The sequence below is a fragment of the Pleurodeles waltl genome, chromosome 10 (assembly GCF_031143425.1).
Source record: "Pleurodeles waltl isolate 20211129_DDA chromosome 10, aPleWal1.hap1.20221129, whole genome shotgun sequence".
NCBI lineage: Eukaryota > Metazoa > Chordata > Amphibia > Caudata > Salamandridae > Pleurodeles > Pleurodeles waltl.
The window spans coordinates 1,083,058,468-1,083,082,823 of record NC_090449.1 but is presented as its reverse complement, the minus strand read 5'-3'; the positions used below and the strand labels follow the sequence as shown (position 1 = coordinate 1,083,082,823).

General features: G+C 50.1%; 1 protein-coding gene across 5 annotated transcripts in view; it reads left to right on the top strand.

Annotated features, from left to right (window-relative positions):
* The window catches only part of FAM13B (family with sequence similarity 13 member B), a 387,820-nt gene that overhangs the window by 130,669 nt on the left and 232,795 nt on the right, over window positions 1-24,356 (top strand). For all 5 annotated transcript variants that reach the window (XM_069212170.1, XM_069212171.1, XM_069212172.1 and 2 more), the window contains 3 exons: window positions 18,261-18,334; window positions 20,977-21,031; window positions 23,059-23,206. In XM_069212170.1, coding sequence (XP_069068271.1) covers window positions 18,261-18,334; window positions 20,977-21,031; window positions 23,059-23,206 — 277 coding nt within the window. The remainder of the gene's footprint in view (window positions 1-18,260; window positions 18,335-20,976; window positions 21,032-23,058; window positions 23,207-24,356) is intronic.

Genomic DNA, 24,356 nt, shown 5'->3' with positions numbered 1-24,356 from the left:
CTACTCTACGACTGAGAGTACCAAAACTTGTCCCCCCTGAGCCCCCACAGCGCCGCCTGCAGAGGGAATCCCGAGGCTTCCCCTGACCGCGACTCTCTGAAACCTAAGTCCCGACGCCTGGAAAAGACCCTGCACCCGCAGCCCCCAGGACCTGAAGGACCGGACTTTCACTGCAGAAGTGACCCCCAGGAGTCCCTCTCCCTTGCCCAAGTGGAGGTTTCCCCGAGGAAGCCCCCCCTTGCCTGCCTGCAGCGCTGAAGAGATCCCTTGACCTCTCATTGACTAACATTGCGAACCCGACGCTTGTTCTAACACTGCACCCGGCCGCCCCCGCGCCGCTGAGGGTGAAATTTCTGTGTGGGCTTGTGTCCCCCCCCGGTGCCCTACAAAACCCCCCTGGTCTGCCCTCCGAAGACGCGGGTACTTACCTGCAAGCAGACCGGAACCGGGGCACCCCCTTCTCTCCATTATAGCCTATGCGTTTTGGGCACCACTTTGAACTCTGCACCTGACCGGCCCTGAGCTGCTGGTGTGGTGACCTTGGGGTTGCTCTGAACCCCCAACGGTGGGCTACCTTGGACCAAAAACTGAACCCTGTAAGTGTCTTACTTACCTGGTAAAACTAACAAAAACTTACCTCCCCCAGGAACTGTGAAAATTGCACTAAGTGTCCACTTTTAAAGTAGCTATTTGTGAATAACTTGAAAAGTATACATGCAATTGAAATGATTCAAAAGTTCCTAATGTACTTACCTGCAATACCTTTCAAACAAGATATTACATGTTAAATTTGAACCTGTGGTTCTTAAAATAAACTAAGAAAATATATTTTTCTATAACAAAACCTATTGGCTGGATTTGTCTCTGAGTGTGTGTACCTCATTTATTGTCTATGTGTATGTACAACAAATGCTTAACACTACTCCTTGGATAAGCCTACTGCTCGACCACACTACCACAAAATAGAGCATTAGTATTATCTCTTTTTACCACTATTTTACCTCTAAGGGGAACCCTTGGACTCTGTGCATGCTATTCCTTACTTTGAAATAGCACATACAGAGCCAACTTCCTACATTGGTGGATCAGCGGTGGGGTACAAGACTTTGCATTTGCTGGACTACTCAGCCAATACCTGATCACACGACAAATTCCAAAATTGTCATTAGAAATTGATTTTTGCAATTTGAAAAGTTTCTAAATTCTTAAAAGACCTGCTAGGGCCTTGTGTTAGATCCTGTTTAGCATTTCTTTTAGAGTTTAAAAGTTTGTAAAAGTTTGAATTAGAACCTAGAACTAGTTGTAGATTCTTAAAAAGTATTCCAACTTTTAGAAGCAAAATGTCTAGCACAGATGTGACTGTGGTGGAAGTCGACACCACACCTTACCTCCATCTACAGATGAGAGAGCTAAGGTCACTCTGTAAACTAAAGAAAATAGCAATGGGCCCCAAACCTACCAAAATACAGCTCCAGGAGCTTTTGGCAGAGTTTGAAAAGGCCAACCCCTCTGAGGGTGGCAACTCAGAGGATGAAGATAGTGACTTGGAGGGAAATTCCCCCCCTCCAGTCCTACTTAGGGAGAGCAGGGCTTCTCAAGCCCTGACTCCACAAATAATAGTCAGAGATGCTGGTTCCCTCACAGGAGGGACCAACAACTCTGAAATCACTGAGGAAAACTCCAGTGAAGAGGACATCCAGTTAGCCAGGATGGCCAAAAGATTGGCTTTGGAAAGACAGATCCTAGCCATAGAGAGGGAAAGACAAGAGATGGGCCTAGGACCCATCAATGGTGGCAGCAACATAAATAGGGTCAGAGATTCTCCTGACATGTTGAAAATCCCTAAAGGGATTGTAACTAAATATGAAGATGGTGATGACATCACCAAATGGTTCACAGCTTTTGAGAGGGCTTGTGTAACCAGAAAAGTGAACAGATCTCACTGGGGTGCTCTCCTTTGGGAAATGTTCACAGGAAAGTGTAGGGATAGACTCCTCACACTCTCTGGACAAGATGCAGAATCTTATGACCTCATGAAGGGTACCCTGATTGAGGGCTTTGGATTCTCCACTGAGGAGTATAGGATTAGATTCAGGGGGGCTCAAAAATCCTCGAGCCAGACCTGGGTTGACTTTGTAGACTACTCAGTAAAAACACTAGATGGTTGGATTCAAGGCAGTGGTGTAAGTAATTATGATGGGCTGTACAATTTATTTGTGAAAGAACACCTGTTAAGTAATTGTTTCAATGATAAACTGCATCAGCATCTGGTAGACCTAGGACCAATTTCTCCCCAAGAATTGGGAAAGAAGGCGGACCATTGGGTCAAGACAAGGGTGTCCAAAACTTCCACAGGGGGTGACCAAAAGAAAGGGGTCACAAAACCTCCCCAGGGGAAAGGTGGTGAGACAGCCAAAAATAAAAATAGTAAAGAGTCTTCTACAGGCCCCCAAAAACCTGCACAGGAGGGTGGGCCCAGAGCCTCTTCACAAAACAATCCTGGGTACAAGGGTAAAAACTTTGATCCCAAAAAGGCCTGGTGTCGAAACTGTAGTCAGTCTGGACACCAAACTGGAGACAAGGCCTGTCCCAAGAAAAGTTCCACTCCAAACTCCAATCCAGGTAACACTGGAATGGCTAGTCTCCAAGTGGGATCAACAGTGTGCCCAGAGCAAATCAGGGTCCACACTGAAGCTACTCTAGTCTCTGAGGGTGGGGTGGATTTAGCCACACTAGCTGCCTGGCCTCCTAACATGCAAAAATACAGGCAGCAGCTCTTTATTAATGGGACAAGTGTAGAGGGCCTGAGGGATACAGGTGCCAGTGTCACCATGGTGACAGAGAAACTGGTTTCCCCTGGCCAATACCTGACTGGAAAAACTTATACAGTCACCAACGCTGACAATCAGACTAAAGCACATCCCATGGCAATGGTAACTTTAGAATGGGGAGGGGTCAATGGCCTGAAACAGGTGGTGGTCTCCTCAAACATCCCAGTAGACTGTCTGCTTGGAAATGACCTGGAGTCCTCAGCATGGGCTGAGGTAGAACTAAAAACCCATGCAGCCATGCTGGGTATCCCTGAACTGGTGTGTGTAAAAACCAGAGCACAATGCAAGGCACAGGGTGAAAAAGTAGAGCTGGAGTCTGGAAAAATGGCCCAGCCTACCAAGAGAAAAGGAAAGTCAGTTGGGAAACCAACTGCAACACAGTCAGAAAAAGAGAACCTCTCTTCTCAGGAAGAAGTTCTGCCCTCTGAGGGAACTGAGCCTTTGGAGCTTGAACCTTATCAGGTTGAGCTCTTAGGCCCAGGGGGACCCTCAAGGGAAGAGCTGTGTAAGGGACAAGAAACCTGTCCCTCTCTTGAAGGCCTTAGGCAGCAAGCTGCTGAAGAGTCCAAGGGCAAGAAAAATGGAACACATAGGGTCTATTGGGAAGATGGACTCCTGTACACTGAGGCCAGAGACCCCAAACCTGGTACCACTAGGAGAGTGGTAGTGCCTCAGTCGTTCAGAGAGTTTATTCTGACCTTAGCCCATGATATTCCCCTTGCTGGGCATTTGGGGCAAACCAAGACGTGGGAGAGGTTAGTCAACCACTTCTACTGGCCCAATATGTCCCAGAAGGTTAAGGAGTTTTGCCTCTCCTGCCCCACCTGTCAATCCAGTGGTAAGACAGGTGGGCACCCAAAGGCCCCCCTCATTCCACTTCCAGTGGTGGGGGTCCCCTTTGAAAGAGTGGGTGTGGACATAGTTGGTCCACTGGAACCTCCCACAGCCTCAGGAAATATGTACATCCTAGTAGTAGTGGATCATGCTACTAGGTATCCTGAAGCTATTCCCCTTAGGTCGACTACTGCCCCTGCAGTAGCCAAGGCCCTCATTGGTATCTTTACCAGAGTGGGTTTCCCTAAGGAGGTGGTGTCTGACAGAGGTACCAACTTCATGTCAGCATACCTAAAACACATGTGGAATGAGTGTGGAGTGACTTACAAATTCACTACACCATACCATCCACAAACTAATGGCTTAGTTGAGAGATTCAACAAGACATTAAAAGGCATGATCATGGGGCTCCCAGAAAAGCTCAAAAGGAGATGGGATGTCCTCTTGCCATGTCTGCTTTATGCTTACAGAGAGGTGCCACAGAAGGGAGTAGGATTCTCACCCTTTGAACTTCTGTTTGGTCACCCTGTAAGGGGACCACTTGCTCTTGTTAAAGAAGGCTGGGAGAGACCTCTTCATGAGCCTAAACAAGACATAGTGGACTATGTACTTGGCCTTCGCTCTAGAATGGCAGAGTACATGGAAAAGGCAACCAAAAACCTTGAGGCCAGCCAACAGCTCCAGAAGTTTTGGTATGACCAAAAGGCTGCAATGGTTGAGTTCCAACCAGGGCAGAAAGTCTGGGTTCTGGAGCCTGTGGCTCCCAGGGCACTCTAGGACAAATGGAGTGGCCCTTACCCAGTGCTAGAAAGGAAGAGTCAGGTCACCTACCTGGTGGACCTGGGCACAAGCAGGAGCCCCAAGAGGGTGATCCATGTGAACCGCCTTAAGCTCTTCCATGACAGGGCTGATGTAAATCTGTTGATGGTAACAGATGAGGATCAGGAGGCAGAGAGTGAACCTCTCCCTGATCTTCTGTCATCAGACCCAAAAGATGGCTCAGTAGATGGAGTGATCTACTCAGACACCCTCTCTGGCCAACAGCAAGCTGATTGTAGGAGAGTCCTACAACAGTTTCCTGAACTCTTCTCCCTAACCCCTGGTCAGACACACCTGTGTACCCATGATGTGGACACAGGAGACAGCATGCCTGTCAAAAACAAAATTTTTAGACAGTCTGACCATGTTAAGGAAAGCATCAAGGTGGAAGTCCACAAGATGCTGGAATTGGGAGTAATTGAGCGCTCTGACAGCCCCTGGGCTAGCCCAGTGGTCTTAGTCCCCAAACCTCACACCAAAGATGGAAAGAAAGAGATGAGGTTTTGTGTGGACTACAGAGGGCTCAACTCTGTCACCAAGACAGATGCTCATCCAATTCCTAGAGCTGATGAGCTCATAGACAAATTAGGTGCTGCCAAATTCTTAAGTACCTTTGACTTGACAGCAGGGTACTGGCAAATAAAAATGGCACCTGGAGCAAAAGAGAAAACAGCATTCTCCACACCTGATGGGCATTATCAGTTTACTGTTATGCCCTTTGGTTTAAAGAATGCCCCTGCCACCTTCCAAAGGTTGGTGAATCAAGTCCTTGCTGGTTTGGAGTCCTTTAGCACAGCTTATCTTGATGATATTGCTGTCTTTAGCTCCACCTGGCAGGATCACCTGGTCCACCTGAAGAAGGTTTTGAAGGCTCTGCAATCTGCAGGCCTCTCTATCAAGGCATCCAAATGCCAGATAGGGCAGGGAACTGTGGTTTACTTGGGCCACCTTGTAGGTGGAGGCCAAGTTCAGCCACTCCAACCCAAGATCCAGACTATTCTGGACTGGGTAGCTCCAAAAACCCAGACTCAAGTCAGGGCATTCCTTGGCTTGACTGGGTATTACAGGAGGTTTGTGAAGGGATATGGATCCATTGTGACAGCCCTCACTGAACTCACCTCCAAGAAAATGCCCAAGAAAGTGAACTGGACTGTGGAATGCCAACAGGCCTTTGACACCCTGAAACAAGCAATGTGCTCAGCACCAGTTCTAAAAGCTCCAGATTATTCTAAGCAGTTCATTGTGCAGACAGATGCCTCTGAACATGGGATAGGGGCAGTTTTGTCCCAAACAAATGATGATGGCCTTGACCAGCCTGTTGCTTTCATTAGCAGGAGGTTACTCCCCAGGGAGCAGCGTTGGAGTGCCATTGAGAGGGAGGCCTTTGCTGTGGTTTGGTCCCTGAAGAAGCTGAGACCATACCTCTTTGGGACTCACTTCCTAGTTCAAACTGACCACAGACCTCTCAAATGGCTGATGCAAATGAAAGGTGAAAATCCTAAACTGTTGAGGTGGTCCATCTCCCTACAGGGAATGGACTTTATAGTGGAACACAGACCTGGGACTGCCCATGCCAATGCAGATGGCCTTTCCAGGTTCTTCCACTTAGAAAATGAAGACTCTCTTGGGAAAGGTTAGTCTCATCCTCTTTCGTTTGGGGGGGGGGGTTGTGTAAGGAAATGCCTCCTTGGCATGGTTGCCCCCTGACTTTTTGCCTTTGCTGATGCTATGTTTACAATTGAAAGTGTGCTGAGGCCTGCTAACCAGGCCCCAGCACCAGTGTTCTTTCCCTAACCTGTACTTTTGTTTACACAATTGGCACACCCTGGCATCCAGGTAAGTCCCTTGTAACTGGTACCCCTGGTACCAAGGGCCCTGATGCCAGGAAAGGTCTCTAAGGGCTGCAGCATATCTTATGCCACCCTGGGGACCCCTCACTCAGCACAGACACACTGCTTGCCAAAACGAGTAAGTCGACATGGCACTCCCCTCAGGGTGCCATGCCAGCCTCACACTGCCTATGCAGTATAGATAAGTCACCCCTCTAGCAGGCCTTACAGCCCTAAGGCAGGGTGCACTATACCATAGGTGAGAGCACCAGTGCATGAGCACTGTGCCCCTACAGTGTCTAAGCAAAACCTTAGACATTGTAAGTGCAGGGTAGTCATAAGAGTATATGGTCTGGGAGTCTGTCAAACACGAACTCCACAGCACCATAATGGCTACACTGAAAACTGGGAAGTTTGGTATCAAACTTCTCAGCACAATAAATGCACACTGATGCCAGTGTACATTTTATTGTAACATACACCCCAGAGGGCACCTTAGAGGTGCCCCCTGAAACCTTAACCAACTACCCGTGTAGGCTAACTGGTTTTTACAGCCTGCCACACTCGAGACATGTTGCTGGCCACATGGGGAAGAGTGCCTTTGTCACTCTGTGGCTAGTAACAAAGCCTGCACTGGGTGGAGATGCTTATCACCTCCCCCTTGCAGGAGCTGTAACACCTGGCGGTGAGCCTCAAAGGCTCACCCCCTTTGTTCCAGCACCACAGGGCATTCCAGCTAGCGGAGTTGCCCGCCCCCTCCGGCCACGGCCCCACTTTTGGCGGCAAGGCCGGAGGAGATAATGAGAAAAACAAGGAGGAGTCACTGGCCAGTCAGGACAGCCCCTAAGGCAACCTGAGCTGAAGTGACTCTGACTTTTAGGAATCCTCCATCTTGCAGATGGAGGATCCCCCCAATAGGGATAGGAATGTGACCCCCTCCCCTTGGGAGGAGGCACAAAGAGGGTGTAGCCACCCTCAGGGCTAGTAGCCATTGGCTACTGCCCTCCCTGACCTAAACACACCCCTAAATTCTGTATTTAGGGGCTCCCCAGAACCTAGGAACTCAGATTCCTGCAACCTAAGAAGAAGATTGCTAAGATGAAAAACCCTGCAGAGAAGACGGAGACACCAACTGCTTTGACCTCAGCTCTACCGGCCTGTCTCACCCCCTTCTGAAGAAACTGCTCCAGCGACGCTCTCCCCAGGGACCAGCGACCTCTGAATCCTCAGAGGACTGCCCTGCTCTAGAAGGACCAAGAAACTCCAGAGGACAGCGGCTCTGTTCACCCAAGACTGCAACTTTAAAACAACTGTGTTTCCCGCCAGAAGCGTGAGACTTGCAACTCTGCACCCGACGCCCCCGGCTCGACTTGTGGAGAAACAACACTTCAGGGAGGACTCCCCAGCGACTACGAGACTGTGAGTAGCCAAAGTTGCCCCCCTTGAGCCCCTGCAGCGACGCCTGCAGAGGGAATCCCGAGGCTCCCCCTGACCGCGACTGCCTGACTCCCAGATCCCGACGCCTAGAAAAGACTCTGCGCCCGCAGCCCCCAGGACCTGAAAGATCGGAACTCCAGTGCAGGAATGACCCCCAGGAGGCCCTCTCCCTTGCCCAGGTGGTGGCTACCCAGAGGAGCCCCCCCCTTGCCTGCCTGCATCGCTGAAAAGACCCCTTGGTCTCCCATTGATTTCAACAACAAACCCGACATGTGTTTGCACACTGCACCCGGCCGCCCCCGTGCTGCTGAGGGTGTACTTTCTGTGCTAACTTGTGTCCCCCCCGGTGCCCTACAAAACCCCCCTGGTCTGCCCTCCGAAGACGCGGGTACTTATCTGCTGGCAGACTGGAACCGGGGCACCCCCTTCTCCATTGAAGCCTATGCGTTTTGGGCACCTCTTTGACCTCTGCACCGGACCGGCCCTGAGCTGCTGGTGTGGTAACTTTGGGGTTGCTCTGAAACCCCAACGGTGGGCTACCTTGGACCCAAATTTGAACCCCGTAGGTGGTTTACTTACCTACAAAAACTAACAAATACTTACCTCCCCCAGGAACTGTTGAAAATTGCAGTGTGTCTAGTTTTAAAATAGCTATATGTGATTTATTTGAAAAGTATATATGCTATTGTGATTATTCAAAGTTCCTAAAGTACTTACCTGCAATACCTTTCATTTGAAGTATTACATGTAAAATTTGAACCTGTGGTTCTTAAATAAACTAAGAAAATATATTTTTCTATACAAAAACCTATTGGCCTGGAATTGTCTTTGGGTGTGTGTTCCTCATTTATTGCCTGTGTGTGTACAACAAATGCTTAACACTACTCCTTTGATAAGCCTACTGCTCGACCACCCTACCACAAAATAGAGCAATAGAATTATCTCTTTTTGCCACTATCTTACCTCTAAGGGGAACCCTTGGACTCTGTGCATACTATTCCTTACTTTGAAATAGTGCATACAGAGCCAACTTCCTACACTGTCCTTGAGACCAAGATGGAGGATTCTGCAGAGAGGGGGTCACTCAGCTCTTGACATCTTAGGGGTGGTCCTGGCTGGGGTGGTCACTCCTCCCTGTTTTCCCTAATTTTCCTGCTGGACTTGCTGCAAAAAATGGGGCTTTGTCCGTGGGGGTGGGCATCTCCACTAGCTGGGATGCCCTGAGGCACTGTAATCCGAGGCTTTAGCCTTTGAGGCCCACCGCCAGGTGTTAGTTACTGCAGGGGGTGGTGTGAAGCACCTCCACCCAGTACAGGCTTTGTTTCTGACCACAGAGTGCACAAAGGCACTCACCCCATGTGGTCAGAAACTCATCTGAAAGTGGCAGGCTGGCACAGACCGGTCAGTCCTACACTAGCAGTTGGGCTAACATACAGGGGGCATCTCTAAGATGCCCTCTGTGTACATTTTTCAATAAATCCCACACTGGCATCAGTGTGAGTTTATTGTGCTGAGAAGTTTGATACCAAACTTCTCAGTATTCAGTGAAGCCATTCTGGTGCTGTGGAGTTCGTAATGACAAACTCCCTGACCATATACTCAATACGGGTACACTGTGCTTACAATGTCTAAGGTTTTGCTTAGACACTGTAGGGGCATAGTGCTCATGCAACTATGCCCTCACCTGTGGTATAGTGCACACTGCCTTAGGGCTGTAAGGCCTGCTAGAGGGGTGACCTACCTATGCCACAGGCAGTGGTTTGTGGGAATAGCACCCTGAGAGGGGTGCCATGTCGACTTTGCCTTTTTCTCCCCACCAGCGCGCACAAACTGTGAGGCAGTGTGCATGTGCTGAGTGAGGGGGTCCCTTTGGGTGGCATAATACATGCTGCAGCCCTTAGAGACCTTCCCTGGCCGCAGAGCCCTTGGTACCATTGGTACCTTTTACAAGGGACTTAACTGTGTGTCAGGGGTGTGCCAATTGTGGGAACAAAGGTACAGTTTTATGGAAAGAACACTGGTGCTGGGGCCTGGTTAGCAGGGTCCCAGCACACTTTCCATCAAAGTTGGCGTCACTTTTAGGCAAAAAGTGTGTGTGGGGGGTGTAACATGCTGACAGTGGCACTTTACTGCAGTCACCTTCTTTTGCCGGTCCTCTTCTGTCCGTATCCACCTTTGGTTTCTTCCAGTCTTGTCTGTGTCTTGCACAGTCCTTTTCCAAAGTTCTTCTGTGGGTTTGGAGAAAACCCATTTACCTCCTCTCTCCTGGTCGCTGAGGGGGCACCCTGGTACTTACCTTTTGGGGTTCCCATTTCCTCCAGCTCCCCTCTACTGATTCCACTTCCTTGGGTGGGGGACTCTTTCACATTCCACTTAGCTAGTATATGGTTTGGTCTCCCCCAAAGGCCTTCAATATTTGCTATTAGTTTTTCTATTTCTATTTGTGTGTTTACTCACCTATTGGAGTATTGCCTATTCAGTATTTTAGTATTTGTGTTACTGTAATGAAGTGCCTTCATTTTTGTAGCACTCTGGTTCTTTCATGTGTGTAAGTACTGTGTGACTACAGTGGTATTGCATGAGCCTTGCATGTCTTCTAGTTAAGCCTTGGCTGCTCATCCACAGCTTCCTCTAGAGAGCCTGGCTTCTAGACACTGCCTACACTTCAGTAAGAGGGGATACCTGGACCTGGTATAAGGTGATAACACCAAAGGTGCTCACCACAGACAAGGCCAGCTCCCTACAGGAATCATGCCAGAAAGAGTGACTTTCCTACAGTCGCCATGCAGGAGGCCTCCCTGAGGGGGAGGTCGGTGTGGCTTTGGAGGAGCCCTCTCTGAGGGTCAGAGTAAGTGTGTATCCTGGCAGGAGCCCTCCCTGCAGGAGGAATCGGTATGTAACATTCAGGGGCATTGCCTTGAGTCAAGAGGCAGTGTGGTGTGCAGTGCTGGTCTCCTTCTGCTCTCCACGGTTGTTTATCTGAAAGGTTCTTTTTATAGCTCCTGTCGTGGGAGGGTGAACAGGCGCTTGGTATCATTGCTGAACAGCTGCTGCTAGCTGGGCCTCTGAGGGACTGGACATTGTCTTAGACTGTGTGCAGTTTACACCTCAGGGAACTTCGCTCTTCATTCCTGTAAACTACAGGCTCCCAGTTGTGCCTTTTAGAAATGGCCCTTTGTATTTGAATACTTTGCAATATTGAGTCTTGTTTGTTCTGTTTGCGCGGAGTCCGCTGTGGACATTCACTGCTTCACTTGCTGCCCTTACACTCCGATCATGCACCAGTGTGTTTAGGGCTTTGTCCAAATCAACTATTTTATTAATTGTATTAATAAGCTCTCTTGTAACCAGCTATCAGTCCAGCGATGACGCAGGTTCCGTCTGCAGCCAGAAGACACTTCCTCTGTGTAATTCAGATGTGCAGTTGCATTAGTAGTGAAATAAAGTACCACGTGCTCCCATGTCACACCCCTCCCCCTAGAAGCAGTGTTGCATCTCTGACTTGGACCCTGTAGAACAGTCAGCTGCCTTTTGTCTAGACTCATTCTATACAAATGTCAGATATATACACACAAGTTAGGAAGTTGGCTCTGTATGTACTATCTCAAAGTAAGAGATAGTGTGCACAGAGTCCAAGGGTTCCCCTTAGAGGTAAGATAGTGGCAAAATTAGAAAATACTAATGCTCTATTTTGTGGTAGTGTGGTCAGGCAGTAGGCTTATCAGAGGGTAGTATTAAGCATTTGTTGTACACACACAGGCAATAAATGAGGAACACACACTCAGACGTACTCCAGGCCAATAGGTTTTTACATGGAAAAATATAATTTCTTGATTTATTTTAGAACCACAAGGTTCAAATTGCAGGTAAGTACATTAAATGTAAGGTACTTGGCATGGTATAGTTAGTACTTTGAACCAAAACAATAATGTACTAAGTTTTTCATAAAATGGTAATTAACTATTTTAAAAGTGGACACAGTGCAAAATTCTGTAGTTCCTGGTGGAGGTAAGTACAGTTTAGCTAATACAGTAAGTAAAGCACTTACAAGTTCAGTCTCTGGGGCATAAGTACCCCACCTTTGGGGGTCCAAGTCAACCCCAAACACCGAGCACCAGCAACACAGGGCCGGTCAGGTGCAGAGGTCAAAGAGGAGCCCAAATATCATAGGCACCTATGGAGAAAAGGGGTGCTCAGGTTCCGGTCTGCTGGCAGGTAAGTACCTGTGTCCTCGGGGAGCAGACCAGGGGGGTTTATTAGAGCACTGGAGGGGGGGCCCAACTAGGCACACAAAGCACACCCTCAGCGGCACAGGGACAGCCGGGTGCAGTGGGCAAACAGGGCATCAGGTTTACAATAGGATTCAATGGAGGGACCCGGGGGCCACTCAGACGTTGCAGGCAGGGCACAGGGGGGCTTCTCAGGCCAGCCACCGACTGGGAAGGGGGAGGCCCTCCTACTCGTCACTGCTGCACCGGTGGTCGGTTTCTCATGGGGCTGCGGGTGCAGTGATTCTCCAGGTGTTGGATATCTTTGTCCTGGGCAGTCATGGTCAGGGGGGTCCTTGGGATTCCCTCTGCAGGTGTCGTCGTGGGGGTGCAGAGAGTTCAGCCCAGGGTGGGCACGTCGTCTGGGGATCTTCTCTGGGTCGTTGGTTTCTCTGGACACGGGCCAGGGGCGTCAGGTGCAGAGTGGTGGGGACTTGCGCTTCTGTAGTGAGGTGAGAGTCCTTTTAAAGATGGTTTCTTCTTTCTTTGGTTGGACAGGTCAGCTGTCCACAGGAGTTCCTGATCCTTTGTAGTTGCAGGGCAGTCCTCTGAGTTGGCAGAGGTCGCTGGGCCCGCAGGATGCATCACTGGTGTAGGTTCAGGTTCTCTGAAGTTGGAGACAGGCCGGTAGGGCTGGGGCCAAAGCAGTTGTTGTCTTCCTTCTTCTCTGCAGGATTTTTCAGCTAGGCAGTCCTTTTTTGTAGGTCGTCAGGAATCTGAAGTCCTGGTTTCAGGATCGCCCCTAAATAGTGAATTTCAGGGAGTGTTAGGGTCACAGGGCAGTAGCCAATGGCTACTGTCTTTGAGGGTGGCTATACCCTCCTTGTGCTCCCTCCCTTCCCAAACAAGATGAAGGATTTTCCAAGGAGGGGGTCACTTCAGCTCTCATCACCTTAGGGGTGGACCTGGCTGAGAGGGTGATGACTCCTTGTTTTCTCATTATCCCTCAGGACTTGCCGCCAAAAGTGGGGGCTCGTCCGGGGGGCGGGCATCTCCACTGGCTGGAGTGCCCTCGGGACATTGTAACACCAGGCCTGAGCCTTTGAGGCTCACCGTCAGGTGTTACAGTTCCTGAAGGGGGGAGGTGTGAAGCACCTCTACCCAGGACAGGCATTGTTTCTGGCTTCAGAGAGCACAAAGGCTCTCACCCCATGGGGGTCAGAAACATATCGCTCAGTGGCAGGTTGGCACTGAACAGTCAGTCCTCCACTGAAAGATTGGGTAAATTACAGGGGACATTTCTAAGATGCCCTCTGTGTGCATTTTTTAATTAATCCAACACTGGCATCAGTGTGGGTTTATTATTCTGACATGCTGCAGCCCTTAGAGACCTTTCCTGGCATCAGGGCCCTTGGTACCAGAGGTACCAGTTACAAGGGACTTACCTGAGTGCCAGGGTTGTGCCAATTGTGGAGACAAAGGTACAGTTTAGCGAAAGAACACTGGTGGGTCCCAGCACACTTTCAAATCATAAGTTAGCATCAGTAAAGGCAAAAAGTCAGGGGGTAACCATGCTAAGGAGGCATTTCCTTACAGGAGGTAACTGCAACAAGGAGCCATTTTCCTACAATAAGTCTGCGCCCCTCCACCAAAGGTATAATCTGGGCTTGAAGGTCTTCCTGTTCTAGTCAACAGCAAGGCAAGTGTCAAACCATCCCTAGGGAGCTGAACTTGCAAGAAAGTATTGGTCTATACTAATGTGTAAATGAAGCACCCCCAGCCCAGTCGAAAAGTCACCATAACCTGTTGACACAGCTGGACCGGCAGAACAACTGCACCCCAGGCAGAGGCTCACCACCTCCTGCCCACTATCCCTATCCTGCCCGGATGGGGGGCATTAGTGACCATGTCTGTCCTACCTGAACTGGTGGGACACACCTGTCCACTCTGATATAGTTAACTAACCATCCACAACCCACGCAAGAGCACACAAACCCTGGCCCGGTTTGTCAAAACACTGTGGAGTCCGTGTGGGAATGAGACACACCCTGCACTGTTCTCACAAACATTGTGGATTCCGCATGGGGCTGACAAGAACCCTGCCCTGGTCTCGCAGTGCGGAGTCAGTGTGGAGATGAGACAAACCCTGCCATAGTCTCACAAACAGTGCAGAGTCAGAGTGGGGATTTCATAAACCCTGACGTGGTCTCACAGTCTGGAGTCCGCTTGGGGATGACATAGACCATGTCCTGGTCTCATAAACAATGTGGAGTCAGCTTGGGGATGAAGCAGACCCTGCTATGGTCTCAGTGCTGAGTTAGCGTGGGGATGATACAGACCCTGCCGTGGTCTCACAGTGTGGAGTCAGCACGGGAATGACACAGACCCTGCTGTGGTCTCACAGTGTGGAGTCAGCGTGGGGATGACACAGACCCTGCTGTGGTCTCACAGTGTGGAGTCAGCACGGGAATGACACAGACCCTGCTGTGGTCTCACAGTGTGGCGGCAGCGTGGGGATGAGACAGACCCTGCTGTGGTCTCAGTGTGGAGTCAGCGTGGGAATGAGACAGACCCTGCTGTGGTCTCAGTGTGGAGTCAGCATGGGGATGATACAGACCCTGCCGTGGTCTCACAGTGTGGCGTCAGTGTGGGAATGAGACAGACCCTGCCGTGGTCTCACAGTGTGGAGTCAGTGGGGGAATGAGCCAGACCCTGCCGTGGTCTCACAGTGTGGAGTCAGTGTGGGAATGGCACAGACCCTGCCGTGGTCTCAGTGTGGAGTCAGCGTGGGAATGACACAGACCCTGCCGTGGTCTCAGTGTGGAGTCAGCGTGGGAATGACCCAGACCCTGCCATGGTCTCACAGTGTGGCATCAGCGTGGGGATGAGACAGACCCTGCCGTGGTCTCAGTGTGGAGTCAGTGTGGGAATGAGACAGACCCTGCCGTGGTCTCACGGTGTGGAGTCAGCGTGGGGATGACACAGACCCTGCTATGGTCTCACAGTGTGGCGGCAGCGTGGGGATGAGACAGACCCTGCTGTGGTCTCAGTGTGGAGTCAGCGTGGGAATGAGACAGACCCTGCCATGGTCTCACAGTGTGGTGGCAGCGTGGGGATGAGACAGACCCTGCTGTGGTCTCACAGTGTGGAGTCAGTGTGGGAATGAGACAGACCCTGCCGTGGTCTCAGTGTGGAGTCAGCGTGGGAATGACACAGACCCTGCCGTGGTCTCACAGTGTGGAGGCAGCGTGGGGATGAGACAGACCATGCCGTGGTCTCACAGTGTGGAGTCAGCGTGGGGATGACACAGACCCTGCCATGGTCTCACAGTGTGGAGTCAGCGTGGGGATGAGACAGACCCTGCCGTGGTCTCACAGTGTGGAGTCAGTGTGGGGATGACACAAACCTGCCCTGGTCTGACAAATAGTTCAGTCAGTGTGGGAATGACACAGACCCTGCCATGGTCTCACAGTGTGGAGTCAGCGTGGGGATGACACAGACCCTGCCATGATCTCACAGCGTGGAGGCAGCGTGGGGATGAGACAGACCATGCTGTGGTCTCACAGTGTGGAGTCAGTGTGGGAATGAGACTGACCCTGCCGTGGTCTTACAGTGTGGAGTCAGCGTGGGGATGACACAGACCCTGCCATGGTCTCACAGTGTGGCGGCAGCGTGGGGATGAGACAGACCATGCCGTGGTCTCACGGTGTGGAGTCCGTGTGGGAATGAGAAAGACCCTGCCGTGGTCTCATAGTGTGGAGTCAGTGTGGGAATGACACAGACCCTGCCATGGTCTCACAGTATGGAGTCAGTGTGGGAATGAGACCGACCCTGCCGTGGTCTCACAGTGTGGAGTCAGCGTGGGGATGACACAGACCCTGCCATGGTCTTACAATGTGGCGGCAGCGTGGGGATGAGACAGACCCTGCTGTGGTCTCACAGTGTGGAGTCAGTGTGGGAATGAGACCGACCCTGCCGTGGTCTCACAGTGTGGAGTCAGTGTGGGAATGACACCGACCCTGCCGTGGTCTCACAGTGTGCAGTCAGTGTGGGAATGACACAGACCCTGCCGTGGTCTAACAGTGTGGAGGCAGCGTGGGGATGAGACAGACCATGCCGTGGTCTCACGGTGTGGAGTCCGTGTGGGAATGAGAAAGACCCTGCCGTGGTCTCATAGTGTGGAGTCAGTGTGGGAATGACACAGACCCTGCCATGGTCTCACAGTGTGGCATCAGCGTGGGGATTAGACAGACCCTGCCGTGGTCTCACAGTGTGGCGGCAGTGTGGGAATGACAGCGACCCTGCCGTGGTCTCACAGTGTGGCATCAGCGTGGGGATTAGACAGACCCTGCCGTGGTCTCACAGTGTGGCGTCAGTGTGGGAATGACAGCGACCCTGCCGTGGTCTCACAGTGTGCAGTCAGTGTGGGAATGAGACAGACCCTGCTGTGGTCTCAGTGTGGAGTCAGCGTGGGGATGACACAGACCCTGCCATGGTCTCAGTGTGGCGTCAGCATGGGGATGAGACATACCCTGCCGTGGTCTCACAGTGTGGAGTCAGTGTGGGGATGACACAAACCTGCCCTGGTCTGACAAATAGTTCAGTCAGTGTGGGAATGACACAGACCCTGCCATGGTCTCACAGTGTGGAGTCAGCGTGGGGATGACACAGACCCTGCCATGATCTCACAGCGTGGAGGCAGCGTGGGGATGAGACAGACCATGCCGTGGTCTCACAGTGTGGAGTCAGTGTGGGAATGAGACAGACCCTGCCGTGGTCTTACAGTGTGGAGTCAGCGTGGGGATGACACAGACCCTGCCATGGTCTCACAGTGTGGCGGCAGCGTGGGGATGAGACAGACCCTGCTGTGGTCTCACAGTGTGGAGTCAGTGTGGGAATGAGACAGACCGTGCCGTGGTCTCACAGTGTGGAGTCAGCGTGGGGATGACACAGACCCTGCCATGATCTCACAGAGTGGAGGCAGCGTGGGGATGAGACAGACCATGCCGTGGTCTCACAGTGTGGAGTCAGTGTGGGAATGAGACCGACCCTGCCGTGGTCTTACAGTGTGGAGTCAGCGTGGGGGTGACACAGACCCTGCCATGGTCTCACAGTGTGGTGGCAGCGTGGGGATGAGACAGACCCTGCTGTGGTCTCACAGTGTGGAGTCAGTGTGGGAATGACACAGACCCTGCCGTGGTCTCACAGTGTGGAGTCCGTGTGGGAATGAGAAAGACCCTGCCGTGGTCTCATAGTGTGGAGTCACTGTGGGAATGACACAGACCCTGCCATGGTCTCAGTGTGGCGTCAGCGTGGGGATGAGACCGACCCTGCCGTGGTCTCACAGTGTGGAGTCAGTGTGGGAATGAGACAGACCGTGCCGTGGTCTCACAGTGTGGAGTCAGCGTGGGGATGACACAGACCCTGCCATGATCTCACAGAGTGGAGGCAGCGTGGGGATGAGACAGACCATGCCGTGGTCTCACAGTGTGGAGTCAGTGTGGGAATGAGACCGACCCTGCCGTGGTCTTACAGTGTGGAGTCAGCGTGGGGGTGACACAGACCCTGCCATGGTCTCACAGTGTGGTGGCAGCGTGGGGATGAGACAGACCCTGCTGTGGTCTCACAGTGTGGAGTCAGTGTGGGAATGACACAGACCCTGCCGTGGTCTCACAGTGTGGAGTCCGTGTGGGAATGAGAAAGACCCTGCTGTGGTCTCATAGTGTGGAGTCACTGTGGGAATGACACAGACCCTGCCATGGTCTCAGTGTGGCGTCAGCGTGGGGATGAGACCGACCCTGCCGTGGTCTCACAGTGTGGAGTCCGTGTGGGAATGACACAGAACTTGCCGTGGTCTCACAGTGTGAAGGCAGCGTGGGGATAACGCAAACCCTGCCTATAGGAAGTTGGCTCTGTATATACTATCTCAAAGTAAGAGATAGTGTGCACAGAGTCCAAGGGCTCCCCTTAGAGGTAAGATAGTGGCAAAAACAGATGACTCTAACGCTCTATTTGTGGTAGTGTGGTCGAGCAGTGGGCTTATCAGAGGGTAGTGTTAAGCATTTGTTGTACACATACAGGCAATAAATGGGGAACACACAATGAGACTTAACTCCAGGTCAATAGTTTTTTATATAGAAAAATATATTTTGTAAATTTATTTTAGAACCATGATGGCGGGTGTTGTGGCTGGAAATGAGCTGTGCAAGTGGCTGTTTGACTTTATAGTTGTCAAATAATGTATTACCATCTACTGGGAATATTGTAAACCGTGAGACTGAGTAGTTTGTTTTGATCCACAGGAGGAAGATATTTTGCTGGAGCTCACAAATGTGGATGGAGATAAAGATACAGAAAACAATGTTAGAAGTAAAAGGTAAGTGTTGCAGCGTCATCTGTGCTAAGCCCGTTAATAGTCCATTGAGCCGTTGATATTGTACTAAGCGCTTCCAGCTGTTCTGCTAATCTGCCCAAGAATTCCAGCGAAACACAGTTCAGAGATGACTGTTGGAAGTGTGCATCCGTGGGGGTATCCTTCAATTGAATGTCATAGAACATAGCGGGCATTTCAAGATGCCTTCCTTAGATGTGTGGAGTGAAGAAGAGGGATTTTCTGCATAGCCCTACACGTACATGGAACACAACGCGTACATAGATATGGGGCACCCACTGCACTGAAGAGCACTTCATCACTATTGGGTGTTACTGACTCAAGATCAGATTACTGCACGGGATTCATCACATCATTGACTTTCGAACCAGGAATTGTTAGAATCTTCTATCAAATGGCAGTGCTTAGGGGGGAGCTGTTTCCACTGCTCGTCCTCGCAGCACTCCAAAAGTAAGCACCAACTTCATCGTCCCTCTGCTGCAACAACATTAACAACCAGCTCCAAATATCACTGAAGTATTTATCGGGCAGCCACACTGTACAAAACATAATAGACCCATGTGCAGTGTTCACAACAACGGCAGTGATCTGTGCTATCCTGGGCTGTGCTGGATCTCTAGAAACCTTCTCTCACTCAGACTCAATTTATGGAGTAGATCACTCACCGAACCATCAGACTCTGTAGGCCACCCCATTGTTAATCACCCCGCGTCGGACATAATTCATTGGGTTAATCCCTCTTCCGAAATTCTGTAGAACAATTTAATGTTATTCGTTGAGTCAGCAGTTCTCTCGTAAGTTCTCTGGACAACTCCGAACCTTTAGATAAGCTGGATGGCCTAGACAGTTCATTGACAGCACACTCTCATTCAAGTTTTCAGCTTCTGAACATACGAGTTATTCTTGGATGTTCATCTTGTCCCCCCCAAGGAAACTAGTGCCGTGCGTGCACCACCGCTCTACCCAGCTCTTCGAGCAGTGGGGGCTGTGCATCAACTTGACATCAAACATGGGTGACCCCTTAGGAGCTCAATCGTCTGTCCTCACAGAACAAACAATGCTATTAAGATATCAAAACTAAACGTAAAGCTTAGAATAAAATCAGAAACTCATTTTAAATGTGCTGCCCTGCTATTTAGACCAGTCCACTGCACTATCTGCCTTATCCTGTCTCCCACATCCCTGGAAGGAGGAGTTGGACCTCAAAAGAGCTATTATTATTTATTTATTTTTTTACATTCCGCTCAAGCTCACCAAAGAGTACTGAGTGGCCAACCAGATTTTGGTGGACTTTGCCTATGCTATGAAGAGAAGGCGAGTGCAGAAACTAGTCTAGTCCAGGTGAAGCATCCTTTGGGGCTCAGCGGTTCACCAGAGTTGAGGCTTTCACGGCGGCATTGGCAAGAGCTTTTCTAGTACTGAATGTTGAGAGGCCCCTACGTAAGTGTCTGTGCATACAATCACAAAGCACTGCTCCCCCAACAGGGAGGCCAGTTTGTCCGGTTGATCCTACAGCCCTTCTTGATGCGAGTCCCTCCTTCATGCCCTGTACCTTTGGAAGGCCCTGGTTTGATATTTGTTGGAAAGGTAAGGACTTTGCAGCTAGAAGTTTCCTTAAGAAGAAAGAGGTGCCTTTGGGAGCTCTTAGTGGTGGCTCATATACCTCTCCCAACCAGCCCTCTTTGTGATTCCTAAAAGGTCCGTGGCAGATTCATCACTCGTCTTCTATCGGTCACCAGTGCTATGCTCCGGAGGCAACAGAGAAGCTCAAGATAAACTGATGTCCGTATGCAGGGTTTGTGCCTATATGCCCCAATGGCGCCGCCTGCCTGTGCGCGAGAGCAATTGCTATGAAAAATTTCAGATACAGTCACCTGTGGTTGTTGAAGAGGTGATGAATCTTCAGTTAAAAGGAGTACCCACAGAAAAAACATTATCAAAGGTATGTAACTTTGTAATTAGGTGCTTAGGACCAAGAATCTGAAGTGCAGAACAGTTTCTTGATGTGGTTCAACCTTTAGGGCAAGATAACCACCATCTCCAGATCTGTAAGGAGTAGATAGATGTTTTCAGAGTTGTTGACTTCCCCACTAGCTACTTCCTCCATCTGAACAAGACCCTGCATCGGGCTGCCTCCTTGTCCCTCTGGTGCTATAGAAAGGCCTACGTGATGGGTTGTGGGGAGTGATGTGGCCTGTGCTTCTCAATGGCTAAAGCTACTTCCTCAGCCGGCATGATGCTTTCCTGTTGGTCTCTGGGTCTGCCTGTGCAGATAGGCTGTGGCAGCCTTGTAGCTCTTGGGCTGGCTGCTTCCATCAAGCTGTCCTCATATAGGCCTTCTATGCAGCCCTCCACTCTTCAGCAGACACTCCTTTAAGAAACCTGAAGAGTATAACTTAAAATGTTCAGTGTCGAGGACCCGCGTAAGGTATGCTCAGTAGTCTGGTAGGGGCTGTGAGGGTCTACGGGAGTGACCAGCATAGAGGCAGTGTACGCCGCCAAGAACGTTTTGAAATTACATTCAAGTTGGTGTTGGTTAATTACCATTGTTTTGTATTAATATTGTTGAATGTTACTTTGTCCACTTGAGCCTTTAAAGTATTCACAGATTTATTCTTTATTTGTAGAAAGCCAAATGGATGTCCGGTGGATTGTGACACATTTTCTTCCCGTCTGATTCTGGTAAGAATTTTATAATCTCTGTTCTTGTCACACTGTTAAAGAATTCCCACTGTTGGCACAACATTGAAACTTGTGTGTTCCAAAACATTACATGCAGATGTACTGTGCGAGACCACACCCTCCTCATGGCCGAAAAAGCGGACATTCTGTCACACTGTGCATAGATCTTCACTCAGTTGCTACTCACACTATTTGAGGCCTAAAGCATAAACTTGTTCATTTAATTCCATTTTACAAACCAAAAAAGGACAATCTTTTACTCTCTCAGCTCGTTGCTGGCTGTTTCGGATATAGATTTCTAACTGCACCTCTCAAGTGCTCCCAGGCCGCAGGCGAGATCTGGATATTCTGCTGCTCACATGCTGACGCGTCGGACTCCATGATGGTCTTGTGCTGCTCTGGACATAACTTCCCTGTATTGCATGTAGGTGCCACCCCAGAGTGCGGACGTTGGGTTCTCTCTTTCTGTACCCATTTGGCATAAATACTGAACTCCGTTTCAGACTTTGTTGGTTGTAGTAACTCCCACGTTTAGCATTCTAGTGTGCCAGGGAAAATGTTCCTCCCAGGGTTACGGGTTTTAAAGTGTTAAAAAAGCACAGAAAGTATATCCGACATGGATCTTCATGATGTTTGTGTTGCTTAGGGTATTTCTGGTCCCTTATGAAGTTGTGACAAAAGCAGCCTGATCACCCGGAAGGTGAACATGGAGTGGGGAACGCCACTTTGCAGTAGGACAATTTAAAAATGCTCTCTCTGGCTCCGGTTCCTTCTTCCCTGGACATAAGGTGGTTGCGTTGATCTGGCAGACTGCAAATGAAATCTTCCTTCCTGAGTGACTCTGCATATCTTCGACCAGTGGGGTGTCCCCATGTAGAACTTGTGTGCTAACGCCAAGAATGCAGTCATATACTACCACTAGAGCTACCCCCAGGAGGGCCTACTCAATGTGTTGAATACATTTCCACCACTCCTGCTTGTGCTCAGTTTCTGAGAAGGTCAATGCATACTGGACTGAAGCATTTTTAATAGCCCCGTATTGGACAAAGGAAGTACGATTCCCTGACCTGTTCAGCACGAGCATTTGCCCTTCAGTCAGTCTGCCCCTCTAGAAAGAACTTCTGAGTTTTGGTACCATTTACCAGGGAGTTAGAGCTGCTAAAGGGCCTGGTCACTTGGGGATCAAGTGATCAGGTATCTTGTTTTGGGGAAGGAACACTGGCGACCTGGTTAGTAGGAACCCAGTGCATTTCAGTTAAAGTTGCATCTAAATACCAGGCACAAAGTGTGGGGTACTGCAACCAGAACCCACCTCGCTACACTCGCTGCTAAATGTTATATCGCCCCTTCCATGTCCATCACCATTCCTTCTGTGTTCCTCTCCTCGTCCCTTGAAAGGAGGTGCCATGCTACCAGCTTGACGCCTTCAACGCTGTCAGTTTTCAGAGAGCTCATGAAGGAGTACCACATAGAGGATCAGCTCTTCATGGGCTTTGTTGGTGTTTAGGGTGGGTTGGTGATGCAGACACAGGCCCTGTGCATAAAGGGATGCTTTGATTCTTTCATGACTGATCTGCGTCCAAGGGTGTGGAAGAATACAGACTGATGTCAGCACGCAGAGCCGGTGCCTGTATGCAACTTGGAGTAAGACCAGTTGCTGTTGAAAACCTAGGTTTGGATGATTCTACTGGGGAGGAATCTGCGGTTAGAGCTCAAACCTCGAAGAGCAGCCCTCACAGAAACAAACTCGTAAATCTGCTGTATGCAAAGAAGGAATGGAAGTTTTCTAACACTCCTAAAGAAACAAAAGTGTTCATCTGTGTCACTGATTCCCCTCTATCTTGGCACTTCAGTTCCCCTTTTAATCACTTGAGCGGTGCACCTAACAATTCTTTCTTCCTGTGACTCTGTATTTAGTGCTCAGTTCCATTAAATTGATTAGCTACTGGGCAGGGGTAGAAAGAGGGAAACTTGGTAAAAGTCTGTATTTTTTTTTTCTCTGCAACACAATTGCCTTTCACATCCAGGACTCCTACAGTGAGATTTGTGACCTCAACGCTAATCCGGAGTCAGACGTGCGAGCCGGCAGCGGCCTCTACGCGGACTGCGATGCTGTTCACATTCAGATCCCACATTTAGAGCTGAGGAGCGTCTCCGAAGAAGATTGCTGGGAAGGTAATCTCAGTCCTATATAACATGCTTTCTATTGATGGTTTCTTAAGTGTTCAGTATTATTTGTTGTGATTCACTTTTCCTCCTGTGGGGGGTGGCTGGGGAGGCGGGATGGAGAGGCATTTTGCCACTTTAGTCTTTTATTTGAATAATGAAACACAGAAGGCGATGGGGCTTTAATTCTTGCCATTTGCAATTGCTTTTGCCTCATTCCTGCCACTCCCTTTTGCCCCACAAGTCACTCCCAACAAGGTCCATTCAAGTGCAACTTGGGTTTAGTCTTGATCGAACTGCCAAGCCAAGTGCTTCTGGACAGAGCACGATTAACTCCAGTCCTAATTCGACCTTATTGGGCCTCATGAGAGTTGCTGTTTGAGTCTTCTGGCATAATGAAGGTAGACCCACATTTAGACCTGTCCGTCTTACTAAAGGCGGTTTTTATTCTTAGATTTTATACTCCTGCTGTATTGGTTACCCCTGCCCCCACAGCACCTAAGCCACAGTTGTGTAACTGTTAATGGAGGACTTAGGAAAGTGCATGTGACTTTGACAGGCCAGTAATGGCTCACCTGCCACCAATATACAGTCATGCACCCCAACACACGCATGCATCCCCACGCACGCACCCCCAGGTGCACGCAACAACTTCAGACTCTTTTGACCTCGGATCAACCGCAGCCTTGTCTAAGAAACGCTATAACTGCAACAAAGTGTCTACTAGAGACACTTTTCTTCAGCAACCTCAGCTCCAAGTCAGCAACTGCAACAGTTTCCATGCTGTGCTCGCTCTGGAGACTTCCTGTCTTCATCCTGCACCAGAAGGACCGAAGAAATCTCCCGCGGAGTGATGGAGTCACTCCCCTGCTCCAAGCAGGCACCTTCCAAGACGACGACCAGTAACCTGGGACTCCTCTCACAGTGACGAGCGTGCTACCAAGGACACAGAGGGTGGACATCATTGACATAGCCTGTCCTGAGTTCCTGCTGACGCAATTTGGCGGAGGTAAGACCTTGCCTTCCCCGAGAACGACGGTGCCCCTGTGTATTGCGTCTTCTTCGTCTCCTGAGGCGTCTGTGCACTCTTTGCAAAATTCCTTTGTGCACAGCCTGGCCCAGGTCCCCAGCAATCCATCCTGCAACACACAACTCGCTG